This window comes from Phaethon aethereus, assembly GCF_964289735.1.
Source record: "Phaethon aethereus genome assembly, chromosome: 2".
NCBI lineage: Eukaryota > Metazoa > Chordata > Aves > Phaethontiformes > Phaethontidae > Phaethon > Phaethon aethereus.
Window position 1 is genome coordinate 21,288,896 of NC_138582.1, and position 18,347 is coordinate 21,307,242.

Consider the following 18,347-nt stretch of genomic DNA (forward strand, 5'->3'; position numbering starts at 1 on the left):
TCTTTAAAATGAGTAGTCTTAATACAGTTGAGGATTTAAGGCTTTTAAAATTGGCAGTGGATTCATGGGAGCTTGAAATTACTTATAAGGAAAGTAAATCCATCATTTACAAATTCTCACTGTAAATCAGAGTAAAGAAATTAAATCCTGTAGATAAATGTTTTGACTCACAGTGTCTTCCCTGAAGGAGGAATAGGGCCAAAATATTTGTCTAGCAAATTGTGGGTTTTCTTGTGGTTACCCTAAATCAAGTTCACATGTTTGCACTGTTCGGTATTCTGTTTCCTTCCTGTACCTACACAGGGACTTCCCTCGGCACGCCTGGAGCAAATTAAAACAAAAGCACTTACACAGGATTACTGTGACAATGCTTATGACTAGGAAAGATTTGGAATTGCTTTGCCTCAGGATGGAATATGTTTCTCTAGTCAGCTGAGGGATGAATTTTTATTTAACTGAATTGGATAGTAACCTTCAATTTGGCAAAGCAACTTAAAGCTTTAAATTACCGACCAATGCTGAATGGATTGACTCTGCCTTGTTGATGCGAATGCCAAAAGCTAAACTGATGGGTGGTGACGCCTCTTCAACCCTCTTATATATTGACATCAAACTTAAAAAGAGGGATATAACTATTCAAGCGCACAGACAAATGAAATTTAAGATAGTTGCATTACCAATTTGGCACAGATGAGTACATGCGAATGAAAATCAGGAAAAAGTGCTTGAATGAGTGACACTGGGAAACTTAGTCTTATCTTAAAATCAAGTGTTATACAAAAACAGGAATAAAAATGAATATTATCACTTGCCACATAACAAGAAAAGTGAATGGATAAGCAGTATTTGAAATTTTTCATAATTTATCTTCTGTATTTTTGAAAGGATAATGTAAGAAGAGTGAAAAATTAATGCAAATTATATATCCATTTTGATTATTATATGTATTATTTAAAATTGTTAACAGATTTTGAATGACACAATATTCTAACATCAAGCTTCAACAAAATTGTCAAATTGTTAAATTATTCTTAATATACAGAATCTCAGTATCTAAGTTAGGATTTTATTAGTACAATGATGGCAGGGTATGACCTTACAGGTTCAGTATAGGTCTTAACTTCTGAGCTTGTCCCACAGACCTCTGCTCTTGAGCCTGTTCCTATCTATGTCCTCTGCCAGTTCTAAGGCAGCTTAGAATGACATCAATCATTTCTGTTTTGGGACACTGCCTGGCATACTGTAGGTAATATTACAATACAAAGCAAAACAGAATAATCTAATCTGTGCTACATTTTTAACTCCCTGAATGGGTATTTTCGGTAAGAACTCTTGAAGATTCTTTCTTAGACAGAATGACATTCTGCTAAAAGCTATAGAAAACATTATTATCACTGAAAAAATGCTGTTTGTTAAGAGGAAGAGAGGGGTTTCAGGGACACTGCAGAGAAAATAGAAAAGGAACATGAAGGGAATGTGGTGAGGAAAGCTATGGATGCAGGGGGGGTGATGGGGAGATGTTTTGGGGTAATGTGCTGAAAGAACAGGAAGCATTATTGGGAGAATTACACTGAACATAAGGACAGCTTTGGTAAGCTCTCTTTGGTAAGCTTGGAAATCAAGCAATTGAGGGTACCACTGAGGGCATAGGGCATGAATCCATAGGAAAACAGGCTTCCTTAGTTCCATTATTCACAATATTTTTTTCCCCTAAGATGACAGAAGTGCAATGCCAGTTTGTTTAATTGTTTGTTTGGTTTGTTTTTTATTACTGCATAGGTCTTTTGCAACATGGAAATTGCTGGAGGAGGATGGACGGTTATACAGCACCGAGAAGATGGGAGTCTGGATTTTCAAAAAACCTGGAAAGAATACAAAATGGTAAGGTGAAAAACATGGAATAGTTGTACATTTCATTGAAGTGTTAGATTTCAAACAGTACTTTTATTATCTGAAGCAGATAGTTCTGCCTATAGTGGTGTAGTGTAGTTCTGCAGTCTTTTATAAGCTACCTTTTGTCATGTCTGTTATTTTCAAAAATCATAATACTTTTTTACTCGGTTATTTGAGTATTATTTCCCATGACTTAGGGATTCTTTCAGATCAGTTACTGAGACTAAAATGAGGTCATGCCCAGGCATATGCACTAAAGAATAATGCTGTCTGTCCTTCTGAAGTTTTGATTTGCTGTGACATTAAGGGGTAATAGGCATGTGATGATGCTCCTTATGCATGGATGTTTTCAGCTGAGGGGAAGTGCTTCAGAATTTGGAGCATCTCAGATAGGAATCAAGAGTGTTACTGAGTTTTATCCCAAGTAATACAACACCTCTGCCAATCAAGCCAATGTACTGGAAATGTTGATACTTTGAATAGGATTAAAAGAAAATAAATAACTTACCAAATTACAGATGACATGACTTTAGCAGACTATTTTCCCTTTGCCAACTCAAAAAAATTTTACTCCAATCTAAATAACTTCTTAGTTTTTTCATTTGCTGCCTGATCAAACTTTGTGATGGACCTCCTTTCTCTGAGTCCCTGAGGACTAACTTGGATTTCAATGACATTCCCAATGAAGTTTTCAGAACTGTGTTACCAGCCTGGAAGAGGAAAATCTTTTTTTCGACAGTTTTCAAAAAACGCTAAACGAAGGGAGCATTTATAAGGTTTAAAAAAGAAAGCAAGTTCAGTTCCGTAAAAATTGTTAAAAAGTTCCGTTACAGATTGTACCATTTCAGAAATAAATCGAATAGATTATTGAACCAAAATGTCATTTTGGATTTTATGGATTATTCCTTTTCAACATTTTTATACTGCTTGAAAATATAATGGTAAAACCTAACCATTTAGGTCAGACTTTTGCTACCATGGATAGCCAGAGGATGTAATCTATTTCATAAAATATGTGAAGTAACAAAAATATGAAAATGACAAATAGATATTTTTGAAAGGATTTGCAAAATTGGAAATTTTTTTTTTAATTCATAAAGATAGAAAATCAGATTCTTTTTGGAGTTTCGATTTAGCAGGAAACTTGAAAACTCTTTTACTCAATTTTGGCTCAGAGTAAAACAAAACAGAAAACATCAATTTATTTTGAGGGATCCAAGATTTGAAGACTCTACCAGTTCTACTTATGAGGAAATTAGAAATTGTATATGCAACTTAACTCATTCTCTACATATGGGCTGTTGTAATATGCACACCATATGAATTATTGATATTTACTCATTTTTGCTCTCCTGTGCTTTTTCTTAGACCACTTAATAAAAACATCCCTTCTGTTTGAAGTTTTCCCATATGACCTTTTTTTCAGATATATATCCTTTCACTTAGTTAAACATTTTCATAAATTTTCCTTTACAACATTGTGAACCTGTTCAAGATTGGATTATGTTGGTTTTGTCTAGTTCAAACAGACTGCATTAATTATGCTTCTCTTTGGGAATGCCATAGTCTTCTAAGAGATCATTTACTTCTACTAAAAAAAAACATCTGTTTTGGACTTTTACTGATAGCTATTCTATAAGTCAGTCATGAGAAAAGATGAGATTTAGGTTTGCCTCTACTTCTAGGAACCATTTCACCAAAGCAACCAGCTTAGGCCCCCTTCTCCGATTATCTTATATCATCAAATATTGGGTCATAGAGGTTGGTGGATACTCCATGGATTACTGGAATATGTGACAGTATCTGAGCTTCAAGGAAAGAGCACCACTGACATAATTCCCTCATTGTTCAGAGAGGGTGTGAGGTGTCTATTGGATCACATCCCCTCTCCCTCTTGACACATATACCTGGTGTTTCTTCCAATGGAAACCAGATAGTGTGGTGGGGGACACAATGGTACTTGGTCTTACTCGGAGTGGTTGAACTTAATATGTGTTCCCTCAACCCATAATTCAGATGCAGCTTTCCATATTTGCTAAGACATTCTTGTGGTGCTTGTATCTCACTAGGGCTCCAGATCTAACAGAAAAAAACAATATCATAATAATAGAATAACAATAATAAGTCTCCAGGACTTCTTTTAGTTCCAGTGCATTTAGTTCTTATTGGAAAATAATCTGGAAAACTGTTGAAGTTATTAAGTTATAAGCAAGTACTGATTGCCCACTTCTGAGATGGACAGGGACTCAGTCCACCAATCTGCAGTAATGCTAATGCCCTCACAAGTTATTGGCTGTTCCAGTTTTAGGAGGCCACTGCACATTTTCTCTGACTCTAAGCTGAGATCCTTACAGCAAGTAACTTGGAAAGGGTGTACATGGAGTATTCTCTGCAAAGGTGAGTCAGGAGTCACCTGGCACCAACTCACCCTGCAGATAAAATTTGAGGCAATCATTGTCTTTGTTGCAGTTTCTTGCTGGTTCCTTCAAGCTTACATGGAGGTACTTCAATTCCTTTTCAACAGATTTTCCAGACACCAATACAGGAAACAGGTTGAGAGAGAGATAAAGTAGCCACAAGTTGTTTGAAAGTTGGAAATATGCAACTCCATCCATACATAAATTGCCACAAAGTCAGTCATACTTCAGTAATACTGGTACTAACTTTTTCTAACCTGTTCTTTTGGCTCCATTTCCACTAGTGTCCAATCTCCACTCTGGAAAATAAAGTTACACTTTCTTTGGTATCTAAAACAATAGCTAATGAATACAAAATCTTTTATGCAAATTTATTGTTATGCAGGATCGGATATCCCATTTTCTTCCTTAGTGGCATATGTGCTTACCAGTATTGTTCAGTTTTGTTATTAGTCTCATGCCACACAGTGTAATTTATGCTTTTGCTTCTAAGAACTCATTTCTGACTATGAAATCTCTTGGGCCATTTCAGTTTTGTACATTCAATACTAACTGGAAGAAATTCAGGGGAAACCCTGCGAATTAATCCTCCCATCCTTTTCTTATCAGTATCTGCTACATCTGTTCCTTCACATTGTAAAATGGATTTCCCATTATACTATTTACTGCTTATCAGAAAAATTTGAAGTGGAGCAACAAATAATTTCTTTAACAACAGCATCTCAGATCACCCTGAAGCAGGTTTCAACCATTTTTCATATTTCTTTGCCTGAGGAGGGATCGTAAAACACTATTATAGAATCATAGGATCATAGGATCATAGAATTGTTTAGGTTGTAAAAAACCTCTAAGATCATCAAGTCCAACCAGTAACCTAGCACTGCCAAGTCCACCACTAAACCGTGTCCCTAAGTGTCACATCTACATGACTTTTAAATACTTCCAGGGATGATGACTCAACCACCTCCCTGGACAGCCTGTTCCAATGCTTGACAACCCTTTCAATGAAGAAATGCTTCCTAATATCCAATCTAAACCTCCCCTGGTGCAACTTGAGGCCATTTCCTCTCGTCCTATCGCTGGTTAGTTGGGAGAAGAGGCCAACACCCATGTTACTAAAACTCCCTTTCAGGTAGTTGTAGAGAGTGATGAGGTCTCCCCTCAGCCTCCTCTTCTCCAGACTGAACAATCACAGCTCCCTCGGCTGCTCCTTGTAAGACTTGTTCTCCAGACCCCTCACCAGCTTCGTTGCCCTTCTGTGGACATGCGCAAGCACCTCTGCATCCTTCTTCTAGTAAGGGGCCCAAAACTGAACACGGGATTCAAGGTGTGGCCTCACTAGTGCTGAGTACAGGGGCACAATCACTTCCCTACTCCTGCTGGCCACACTATTGCTGATACAGACCGGGACGCTGTTGGCCTTCTTGGCCACCTGGGCACACTGCTGGCTCATGTTCAGCCGGCTGTCAACCAGCACCCCCAAGTCATTTTCTGCTCAGCAGCTCTCCAGCCACTCCTCCCCAAGCCTGTAGCGTTGCATGGGGTTGTTGAGACCGAAGTGCAGGACCTGGAACTTGGCTTTATTAAACCTCATACAGTTGGTCTCGACCCATTGACGCAGCCTGTCCCGATCCCTCTGCAGAGCCCTCCTACCCTCAAACAGATCAACATTCCCACCCAACTTGGTGTCATCTGCAAACTTACAGAGGGAGCACTCGATCCCCTTATCCAGATCATTGATAAAGCTATTAAACAGAACTGGCCCCAAAATTGAGCCCTGGTAAAGATCGTTTGTGACCAGCCACCAGCTGGATTTTACTCCATTCACCACAACTTTTTGAGCCTGGCCATCAGCCAGATTTTTATCCAGCAAAGAGTACAGCTGTCCAAGCCATGAGCAGCCAGTTTCTCCAGGAAAATGCTGTGGGAGACGCTGTCAAAGGCTTTACTAAAGTGCGGGTAGACAACATCCACAGCCTTTCCCTCATCCGCTAAGCGGATCCACCTGGTCGTAGAAGGAAATCAGGTTGGTCAAGCAGGACCTGCCTTTCATGAATCCATGCTGGCTGGACCTGATCTCCTGGTTGTGCTGTGTGTGTCATGTGATGACACTCAAGATGGCCTGTTCCTTAACCTTCCACTGCACTGAGGTCAGGCTAACAGGCCTGTAGTTTCCCAGATCCTCCTTCAGGGCCTTCTTGTAGATTAGAGTTTTGACCTCTAGAAGGAGAATATAATTTAAAAAACTATTGTTTACCTTCTGCAAACCTGAACCACTTTCAGAAGGGGGGTTCCCACAAGCTTGTTTTCTAAGGCACAGTTTCTGGCATTTTTTAGGCAGTCATCAGCAATAATAAAATCCAAGCAAACGGTTAGCTCATGTGCTAGCTTGGCTATCAAGACTTCTTTCTTAAATTCAAGTTTTCAGTTCTTGGATGAATGCACCTTTCTCAGTTACTGTCTCCATTTTTGCCAAATTAGGTGGTGGAGTATTGGATTCTCTATTCTCTAGTCTTTTAGCTTGTCTAGTTTATTAATTCCCATGAATTTCCCAGAAGTTATTCCACATTAAATAGCCCAACATTCACTATCAGTTTCCTAGAGGGGCTTCCTGGGGGTGAAGTCTGTTGGGGGCTTCTTCAGACCTTTAAAATTATTTTCTTGCTTACTGTCATTGGAAAAGGACTCTCAATATGTATTTGAAATTACGTGTCTTGGCCAGCCCACAACAATCCTTTTCCTATCCAGTTTTTTTTCCTGGATGTCAGTGTTTAATTGTACTGCATGCCTTTATTGCTACAGTATTGCTATTTTCCTTTCTCTAATGAAAGCAAGCTATCACTTTTTTAATCATTCATAATGTCATGAGCTAGATTATGATCACTTGTACACATTAGACTCACAGCTGAATTTCTGAACCTTATGGCAACCACCTCCTATCTTCCTAACCAGCAGCTGGTTTTTCTTTCGGTTCTTTGAGGCAAGAATGACAAGCGGCTGTGTGGTGCTTAATTGCTGGCTGGGGCTAAACCACGACAAGCAGTCAATTCCACATCCCCTTAGTCTCATGTTCCTGATTAACATCTAAGAGTCCAACACCAGTTCAGTGCTTCAAACAAGTCTGCTGCCAACTTATTTCAGAAGTCGTCAATAGCATTTGTGTGAGCCTGAAAAGCTCATCTACAAAACCACTTCAATTTCTGTTGGAGTTTCCTCTTTTCTCCTTAAAGCTGTTGGGTCAAATTGATGATTAGGTCCATACTGCCAATATGGTATGATGCCAGAGCAGGATAATGTATTCTCTTCCATGGCTTAAATTCTGCAGCACACTGAGAGCTGGACCAGAGATGGTTACCAGAACTTTCTCAGGAAGTATTTGTGCATGCAGTTCTAGTGAGCATTTACATTACATTATCCAGAATAATTTGACTTTCCTCTGAGCCTCAGTAAATTATAACTAGTATAACAAGTCTGGTGATCCATGTCTTCTGCTTACCTAAAAGACAGCTGAACACCTCTTTGGACTGTAAGTCTTTGATTTCCTTCTAGGAATGATTTTTTTACCCTTTTTGATATACTTCCTACAGTTCACCTCTGTGACTAAGCTCTAGTTTAGACATAGGTCCCATACATTTCCTGGGAGACCTTCTAGCTTTGATAATCAGGCTGCTGGTCACCTCATGTTTTCACCTCACCCGTCCTTGCAATTCCTATAGACTGCAAATTGTGTATTTGGGCATCTAGATCTACCTGAATTATTCATAAGAAGAGTACCATTCCAACAAAGATTTTATTTCTTAGTACCATCTTTCAGTTCATTCTGAAAACTTCCAGATGTTACTTACATTTAATTTTTATTTGCAAACTGTCCAGCTCCTGTTTTAGAATGTGGTCTCCTAATTCCTTTTATGGTCTCCATCTGTTTTAAGTCTTATTTTAATTTCTCTTGTGAAAGTTTCAGTTCCAGTTTTCAGTTATGTTATCAGTCTTCCTGCCCACCTTTCCTGCCTCTACATTCTGACATTTTTTGTTTTGTTTCATATTGCTTCAGTAGCAATAACAACTTGCACTTTTTTCCTTTTTCAAAATAGGTCCTCACCACAGTTAACATTGTATTGTTTGACCTGAGCAAAGAGGCAAAAACTCAAGTGGTTGTACTCTTCCCTTTTGGAACATTAATTGATGATGGATATTTCTCTGATGCAGTTTTGTCCATTTATGAAGAGTGTGCAGATTCTCTTTTCTTCCTAAACACTTGAAGAATCAAACAACTGCAGACAGAGCTCCAACCCCTTCCAGTCACATTAGAATATTATGTTCACCAGTTTCTTTTTCAAGTGAGAGGTTGACTGCATAAAAAGCAATGCACAAGGTGCATTTTTAAATTGTTTGTGTAAGCTTTATGATTCTCGTTCTGCTATTTTAGTGGAAAACAACTTTAGAAGTGTTTTTTTAAAACAAAAGTTACATAAACCATATGGCTTGGCTGAGGAGAATGTTCTTGACAGAAAAAATACATTTCCTCATAATTTGAATGCCTGTATTGCAAAAACAATATCTTTCACCATTCTCTGTTTTGTTAAAACTAGCTATTCTGAATTAATTTTAAATCCTTTTCTGGATTGTAAGTATTTAAGCTATGTTATGCATTGATACGGCCACAAAATCTTCACACTTCTTGCATTCACGGTAGCCTGATATTATTGATACATTTGTTGTATTCCTGTGTTCTTTAAAAGACAACTCAAATATTATCAAACAGCTCTTAAGATGGTAACACTGCTCTTTCTGTGACTATTCCACATTAAATGAGTTTGTCACAAACTCATTTTTTGAATCTTCATTGATGCTAAATTTTTCTCTGTAGATTGAAGAAAAGAGATTGCTGGGAGCTAAAAAGTATATTCCACTTCAAGCATATGATGCAGCTTCCTGGGTTCATAGGATGTCAAGTACTGAAGTGGTCATTGAAACAAACTTCACCTAACTTCTATTAGGGAGATTAGAAGGATGCTGCTGGTGTTCACAGGAATTAAAACACTCATCAGCTTTCCAGATAATGATTTGTAAATTTGACAGGAATTTAAAATTAGGAAACCTTTATCATCGTGTAGGAAATGTATACACACATGCTAGCTAGAGATTCCTAGCTACCAACAGGTCTGTGGTTTTATAACAGTAAGAGGTTTCCTCCATTGATTTTGCATTGAGCTATATATTTTTGGTCACAAAAGGTAACTCAAAGAAATAAAAGTAAAGCAACAAAATATTACACTTAATGTACATATGGTCAGATATGTAAACCTTAGAAGTATGATTGTTGGTTGATCTCATACGGACATAAATTTTCATCCTCACTCTTATTACGCCCAGATTGTTTGGCTATGAAGGATCACCCCAAAGGCAAAGAAATAGAGCTGCTCCTGACAATTAACTAATTGGATTTTATAATAAGAACCTGTGTCTTCCTTCCAACAAGAGTTTCTGTGTTTCCGTTTTGCACAGGAGGGATCAGTGGATGTCATTTGACTCAATTCCTTCTTTCTGAACTCCTAGCCGTACATGTACTAGCACATTTAACAAGGCCATGGCCTGTGTGTGAACACGGTCTGGTGACACAAGATCCTCATCACTGAATTTTAGTGGAGTTCTGATCTGACCCAAACAACATTCCATAAATAATGCCCAAACAGTTTGGGGTAATGGGCCATTCTCAAATGGCAGTTTGCACAGGGCTGTCTTGTTTTCAGAGTTGAGAAGATTTTACTGTTAACACATGGGTTATTCTGGTTTGTTTTCTTCAGCTTAGCAGAGCAGTAGGGGCTGTTCAGAGCACTCTTCACAGCTTCTCCTTCCCCCTGTAACTTAGTGAAACAGTTCTGAGGGAAAGAATTGTTGGTTCAAAGAACATGGGGAGGTATTTTGAAGATAACCTGGGAATAGGGAAGGAATACAGAAGGTTTTGTGGAAGGAAGAAAGCCTTCATAACACTATCTATACTAGCTTCCTAGATGGAGGTATATCCCATAATTTCATTTTCAGAAACAGCTTAACGTTCTTTCCCTGCCAGTAGCATGAAGAATTTTATAAAGTGCCTTGCAGTATCAGCATGGTCCTTTCTGCAAAAATGAAGAATTTGAGGACAGGATGGACCTGTGAGAAAGGCAACTAAGGAATGCATGTCCTTGGAAAAGACAGAAGGCATGTTGCTTCTGAACTGTAAGCAAACAAGACAGGTGGGGAGTGGTGGTGGTGTTGAATTATTATGTGGCATGAATAAGCTTAGGAGAGTGAGTTATGAGTACAAGAGGATAAAAAAGGCACACTTCGGCCAAATAATTTTGTGACATATAGTTACAAATAGATTTCTCATGATAGCACACTTCAAAGTCATGAGTTATTAGTTGCTTTCATCTGAAAAAAATAATTTACTTCAAGGGACTGGGATAGATGGCATGGAAGTCATTTGCTTCTTTCAAACATTTACCAAGTAATTTGGATATAAGGAAATGATTTTTCGTGACTGGAATGTGTATTAAGATATTGCCTGAGTAACGCCTTTCATGGCTACCCACCCTTCTGTGATAAAGAATGACATGTCACGCTAGTTTAATAAAAAGTCACTTTTGACTGGAACAGTTACTCAGATATTTGTCACTTTCATCAGTGTTATAAAAACTGCATGTGCTCTGCTTCTCCTGAGGTCTAAATCCAGCATGTCCAGTGGAGATAGACATGATATCAAAGTGGTGAGAGACCATATTCAGTTTTATGAAATCATGCCCATGAAACTATTCTGGTCCTGGCCAAGGCTTAGTCTAGAGTGTGCATTTCAACATTATGATCTAAGGGAGCAAGAATGAAACAATATTTATTTCAAAGGGCTTTGGATCACTAGACTGGGCACCAGAGAAGATGTTCATAGAATCGTTAAGGTTGGAAAAGACCTCTAAGATCATCAAGTCCAACCAGTAACCTAGCACTGCCAAGTCCACCACTAAACCGTGTCCCTAAGTGTCACATCTACATGACTTTTAAATACTTCCAGGGATGATGACTCAACCACCTCCCTGGGCAGCCTGTTCCAATGCTTGATGACTCTCTCCATAAAGAAATTTTTCCTAATATCTAATCTAAACCCCTTTTGATTCAACTTGAGGCCATTTCCTTTTGCCTTATCGCTAGTTACTTGGGAGAAGAGACCAACACCCACCTCACCACAACCCCCTTTCAGGTAGTTGTAGAGAGTGATAAGGTCTCCCCTCAGCCTCCTCTTCTCCAGACTGAACAAACCCAGTTCCCTCAGCTGCTCCTCATAAGACTTGTTCTCCAGACCCCTCACCAGCTTTGTTGACCTTCTTTGGATACACCCGAGCACCTCAGCATCCTTCTTGTAGTGAGGGGCCCAAAACTGAACACAATATTCAAGGTATGGCCTCACCAGTGCCGAGTACAGGGGCACAATCACTTCCCTACTCCTGCTGGCCACACTATTTCTAGTATAGGCCAGGATGCTGTTGGCCTTCTTGGCCATCTGGGCACACTGCCGGCTCAAGTTACCACACAGGGAAGCATCTTCTTTATTTTGGGGAATATTTTTGGATGAAGAATTTAACACAATTTTGTGTTGGAGTACAGTTAAGTTTTAAATGTGTTATACGCAGCACAGTCTTCTCAATGCAAACGTTACTGGATAACATCAGTTTCAAGTGTTGTGTTGATATACTTGTGCCTACTCTGACACCAGTGCTTCAATTTAACATGATTAATGTGTACTGATAAGATTCATGTGGTCTTCCAAAGGCTGTTAATATAACCATGTAAGGCATTCCTTACATGTAAAACTTAATAAATTCTATGTAAAGATATCATGATTCAGGTTAATTATCCTAATAGCCTGTAGCAGAGCACCATGAGAGAGATTAATATTATTGAAGAAACTTTCTAACCAAAAGATGGAAATGCTCTTTGACAAGAGCCAGGTGAGATTTTGAGAGGTTGTTTTTTAAATTAGTGATTTGAACATATAGTAGAATTGTGGCAGAGAACCTCCCAAATGCTAGCTGTGTGCTCTCATCATGGAACAGCTTTCTCTTCAGGGAGGAGCCTGATCTGTTTTTTGTTGTTTTCCTCTAACATCTATGCTCCTAGTCATGTGCATCTTTGTTATTTGGGATGAGTCAGTGCCTTTTGAAAAGAAGTGCCTGAAGTGAAACAAAAGTACTTTTATTTTTAAATTTTTTTATTATTATTATTTTTAGGCCTAAACCATACAATTTATTTCTTTGCAAAGAACAAAACAGAGAGTTCTCTTAAGCTCCCAATTCATCTTTCTTAGAGTACTGAGTTTTCTTTTCTTCGAAGCATACTCATCTCCCAGGGATGCACTTATTGGGAGCCTCACTAGGTGTCTGTATATTCCCAGGATCCACTTGTCCTGGAGTGAAGAAGGTCATTTGGGAGAAAAGCTCTCAACGTAATTTGTCTCTCCTTTAATTTTTAGCTAAACAGTATGGAAATTAGATTGAAATCCAGGCCTGAGGAAGATGCACTGCTTGTTTTATAAGGGGCACTGCAGTAAACTGGGCTTTGGGGCTCATTGCCTGGGCAGAGGTAACATTTATGTAAGGTTTGCACCTCAAACCTGGATTCTGTCACTGTGATTCTTCCTGATAAGGAAAGTCTGCTACTGCTGATGCTGTGTGTGTTTGAGAAGGAAAAACAAAAAAGTGAACCTAACTTCTGTATGTCTGCTAATATATTTGGTCTGGAATAAAGTGCAACAGCCTGAGTTGCTGCAGGGTATGAATAAGATTTTGAGACACACTTTTCAGACTTGTAATGATTATACAGACATTCAGTTCTTTATTTAAACTGACAAGAACTTAGTTTTCGTTTTAGTCTTTTGAGAAGGTACCTCTGGCTTCAATCTAAATACATTTTTAAAACTTGTCATCAAATATTTGTTACTATCTTATAGAAATAATACTGAATATTTATCCTTATTTTCCCATATTCTTTTAAGTTAACATTAATTAACATATTTGTTCTCTGAGGCAACTTAAGTCATTTCTATAGATCACATCTTATTTCAAATAATGTAATGAGTAATTCAACATGATGGAAATGAAGAAGTATACTGACCTTCTTAGAAATTATCTTCTTAAACAAAACCCATTCCACATTCTCAGCTAAGGCAAAAGGAACTGAATATTCTTCATGGCTTCTGAGAAGACACTGCTGCTGTAAAACACTGAATTATTATCTGCTTTATTCAGTGAATTTTCTGACAGGAGATGAACCCATAGGATATATTGACTGTGTCTGGTTTCAATTTTGTTTTGTCTATAAAAAGTCAAAGCTTCCTATGAGCATTATCAGACAAAATAAATAAAGTAAGAGAGATAATTGTTTAATGAACTCGGAGTAACATGATTCGAGCAGAATACCTCCCCAGATTTTGCCAAAGCTAATAAAACTCTTTTGCACCCTACTTATTATTTTTGAATAAGTACCAACTTTGTAAATCCTTAAGGTCATTTTTAAAACCAGTATTGAATTCTGTTTCTTTGTACTCATGACTGCTTTAGTAGTTTTGACTCTGTTAATCACTGTGCAATTGGAAATGAGGTGATGTAGAACCTGGATGTCATCTAGAGTAAATATTATAAAATAATGTACTTTTGTCTGTGATTCCTGGTTCTAAGTACTTTAATGCGTACAAAAGAATAACAAATTACTATTTATTTATTTTTTTACATAACAGCTGGGAACTATGTTGGAATTTACACAAGTTACTATGTAGTTCTAGGCCTAAAAAACCAGAAAGCTCCTTTGCTTAATCCTAGTACATAAATGGGGTGAAAACTGTTGGTAAGATTCTATATTGTGTCATTTCTTTGCTCTGAAAACACGTGTTATCATGTCTACAAGAACAATCTATTCTAAATGTAGTACAAAACATCACCTGATTATTCCTTGATGAAAAACCTATTTTACTAATTGATTGCAATTTTAATGTCTGTTAAACTGACTTATTTCAGATCAGACTTTGCCAAAATATGATCTTAATGCAATTTTCATCAGCAAAAATATAAATGCTTTCCATTTGTGAACAATAAAATGAAACATTCAAATAATCTATGCCAGGTCAGTGCAACGATTTGTGTATCCTGTCTGTGGCTAGTAGTGGACAGTTAAGAAAGCATATTATGATAACGCAAGCATATTTCCCTGCTATAGTCTCCTAACTTCCATAGACTGCTAATGAGGAAAATGTAGGAGAAATCTGGAAACTTTTGGAAATTTCTGACCTTTTGGGAACTGAAAGCCTCTGATTTGCCAGTCATCCCAAAATGTTATGCCAATTTCAAGGGAAAAGCAAAATGAGTATTTTTGGAATAAAATGTGAAGTTTAAAGAATTAATCCCTCTACTTGGAAATATATAATGAACAAAATTTAGAAAGGTAATGACAAAACAGTGTCTCTTAGTCATTTAAAATGCAATTTTGGAACAGTGCTTACAACCCACTGAGTTTCAGAGGGACTTAAATGTAGTTAACTACAAACACATTCACGCAATACAGATGTTCCTTTTCCTATATATTGATAGCTGAGGATGACTTGGATCACCTCATGTACTTCCTTGAGTTTAAGTTTAATATAAATAATTCTAGAAGTATTTGCTATAGCAATTTGAATGCAAAAATCAACAAGCATGTTGACAGACTATAGGTGTACTGAGAGACAAACACATTTAATGACAGCTATGGGTCTGGAATAAGTGACTCCTAATGTTAACTTTTAAGATTTAACACTATGCCCTAAGGCATTCTACCAAACTCCTTGTCCATAGAGGATGACAAGGATGGTCTTAGGTAAGGCTGAAGGCATCTTATCACTTGGGACCCCACAGATTTGAACAGTAGTATAAAAATAAATGTTTTGTTAAATAAAATGCTTGGATTTCATTACTGAATTTTCATTACGGAACAATTACTGAATTGTCTCATGAACAACAAAATTAATGAGTTCTGCTTTTTGGTGGATTTTTGTCCTGTGTCCCACATAGAAGTCCCATTCTCGTTACTACTAATCTCCTGAAACCCTATTATTTTCTAAGACCCTCAGTGGCAATAGCTTGAGTTCCCCTTTTGTGTCCCTTAAATCTCTTCCAGATGTCTAAGGGTCCTCTGAGGCAATACAAGCTCAGCACCTGTGCTTTGCTGGCTGGTCTGTGCCTGCTCATAGGCAGTTGGAATAGGCAACTGCTGAGTTTCTGCTTCAGCATTTCTCCCAGCACCAACTCATCCCAGGCACCAGTTCTCCTGAAACCTTCTTGAGCTTCAAGTTTGTATAATTTCTAACCCAACCTCAAAAATACTCAATAAGTATTGCACAAAAATAAAGGACACATGGCCACAACAATTGCACAAGATGATTGTTTCTTTAAGTTTTGCTGCTGAAGGAAAAAAAAAATATTTGTATTTGCAGATAAAATTCTGAAATGTACTTTGAAGGCTAAAGATCTTGAAAGCAAATCAAAAGAACTTGGCACAATCATTTTCTTTGACAGCCTCAGGGTTGGGAATGGAAAGAAAAAGTTAAATCATGTTTTTCTTTTTTTTTTGCTAATAATATGTCATTCTCTTCTGCACACAAAAGCTTACATATCTTGTCAAAGTAGTAGTGTTCTTGTAGCAGTGACAGTCTAAAATAGATATAAACAAGGAAAGCTGTGTAGTTATTAAGACAGCGAAGTATCTGGAAAAGCCAGCAAGCATGCAAGTCTCTCTTCAAGTCTGAAGCAGAGGCAGTAAACTGCAGACTAAATACAGGTTGGAAACAGTTGAGTTGTTTGGCATAATAAAATTATACTTGAAGAAATTGTTCCCAACACTGTGCTTAACAGAAATGTACTGCTCCTTTCTGTTTTAGATCTATGAAAGCTTTGAGTGCCTGTTTGTTTGTTTATTTCTTTTTCCAGCCATATTAGGTGTTTAATAAAATATACTACTTCTCCTTAGGAACATTCCTTGCGTCAGAGATGTTTTATATTCCATTTTCTTCCTTGTTTTTCTTTTCATAAGAGCAAGGAATTTCTTTAAAAAGAAGTTACTCCTGACAAGAAAAAAGAAAGAATCAATCTTAGTCTAGGCATTTCTAATTTGAGCTTCAATATTGTAGCTCCTTATAATAGGATTCAGTTTTTCATAAGTAATGTGGTGGCTTTCCTTGTAATTTTTTATATTCCTTTTTATATTCCTTCTGTTCTCTTTTGCTGCAACTTCATTTCCTCTGGTCAGGAGAGCAAACCACTTAGTGGCAGATTTTCATCTTAGTGCAATAACACATGTGAAAAGGCAGAAGGAAGTGTAAATGCGAAGAAGAAAAATTATTATTATTTCAGAATAATTATATATGGTGTCTGGAGTTTATATAGAACACATATGGGAACACGCAATGTTAAAAAAGCCACATGTATTACATCCTTAATAAGTTGTAATCTAAATAAGATAAGACAAATATAATTCAATAGAGCCACAGTTCAAAGGGGAGTCCCCTTAGCTTGCCAGCACTGGGAAAATGGGAGAAAGGATTTCCTGAAAATCTCCTTTTAAAAGGAGACAGCTGATAAGAAAAATAATATATCTTCTGTGAACAAGAAACCATGTAGCCTGCAAAGAAACATACTTTGGCTGGTGTATAAACACCTATGCTCCAAGTTCTGCATTCTGGATTTAAGAGAGCCAAACTGCCTGTTAGGTAGTCACTGCATCCTCTGAGACAAGCGGCAACGACGACTGGTGAAAGAGGATGTCAGAGACAAACCACTGACTGCTCTGGTATGACACTGCCAAAGCAGGAGAGACCATGTGTGACAGTCACAGGGCAGAGACACAATACAAAGAGGTGGAAAAGATCAAAGCAACAGATAAAAAACTGTGAAAACTACAGAAGGGTATGTCCGTTGTAGTCAGGGTTTGTGCAGGTGAGGAACAAGCTTTTGTATTTTAGGAAGTATGTATGAAGCCAAATGTGCATGCGAATGCGATGAAAGCAGTATGTGAGAGATACAGAAGCATCATGAGAAAGCTTGAGGAGCAGGAGCTCACACTGGAAGACTGATGTGGCCAAAGCAAGATATCACCAGTATTAGCTGCAGCCAGGATTTACAGGTGGAAATGTACATTTACGTAGGAAATCATCTACTTGAGAAAGAGGATATAATGAAGTAACGTGCAGGAAAGGAAAAGCCCACTAATAGTATCGTCCCATATTTCAGTTTGAGTCTTTTCTGACACTCACCACAGAAAACTGAATTTCAATTCTTGCAGAGCCCATGGGTATCACTTGATGGTCTCAGAGCCAAAAGGCAGATGTGCTTATTCAAAACGTAAACCAGTATACTCAGCTCAGCGTAGCCAGCTGTGGCATGTCTTCTCAGCCTCAAGTACCAGTGACCACGAAATAACTGCTCAGGTAGGCTAGTTAAAACAAAAATGACCCCCGAGAAGAGTGCTTTCTGATGTAATTCCCTGTAGGAACAAAAAAAACCCACCTTAATTTTATATGTTTTTGATCCATCCATAAACTTTTAAGCTTCTAAATTTTTTAAATCACGTTTCTTTAGAAGTTTGCAGGTGGTATACCTATCCACTGCCTGCAGCTGCGCGGCAGCTTCACTCAGTTGCCCCACGGCCTCTGGGGAGGCAGGATTTCATCCTCAGTAGACTCAACTAGTCAGGGCTGGAGCCAGTGCAATACAATAAAGAATGAAAGAGAAAGAGGGCTGTATGTTCAGTGTTTCCATCTCACATTAGGAGTGACTGAAATGTCACATAGAGAAGATCAATTTCTTGCCAATGTGTCTCACAAACACATTTCCTATTACCTAAGTAGTACCAAGCAGTCTCTTAATTTTACCCCCCTTTAAACAATATTTGTTTTCTGGAAATGTTCAAACTTATTCCTAAAAATTACGCTGACTCAATCAATAACAGACCACATGGTTTAGTTCATTATCTGAAACTGAG

At 37.9% G+C, this 18,347-nt stretch overlaps 1 protein-coding gene across 1 annotated transcript in view; it reads left to right on the forward strand.

Annotated features, from left to right (window-relative positions):
- ANGPT1 (angiopoietin 1) overlaps positions 1–18,347 on the forward strand; it is a gene marked incomplete at its 5' end in the record, with an annotated part of 169,969 nt that overhangs the window by 112,174 nt on the left and 39,448 nt on the right. The window contains one exon of the mRNA XM_081996828.1: positions 1,780–1,881. Coding sequence (XP_081852954.1) covers positions 1,780–1,881 — 102 coding nt within the window. The remainder of the gene's footprint in view (positions 1–1,779; positions 1,882–18,347) is intronic.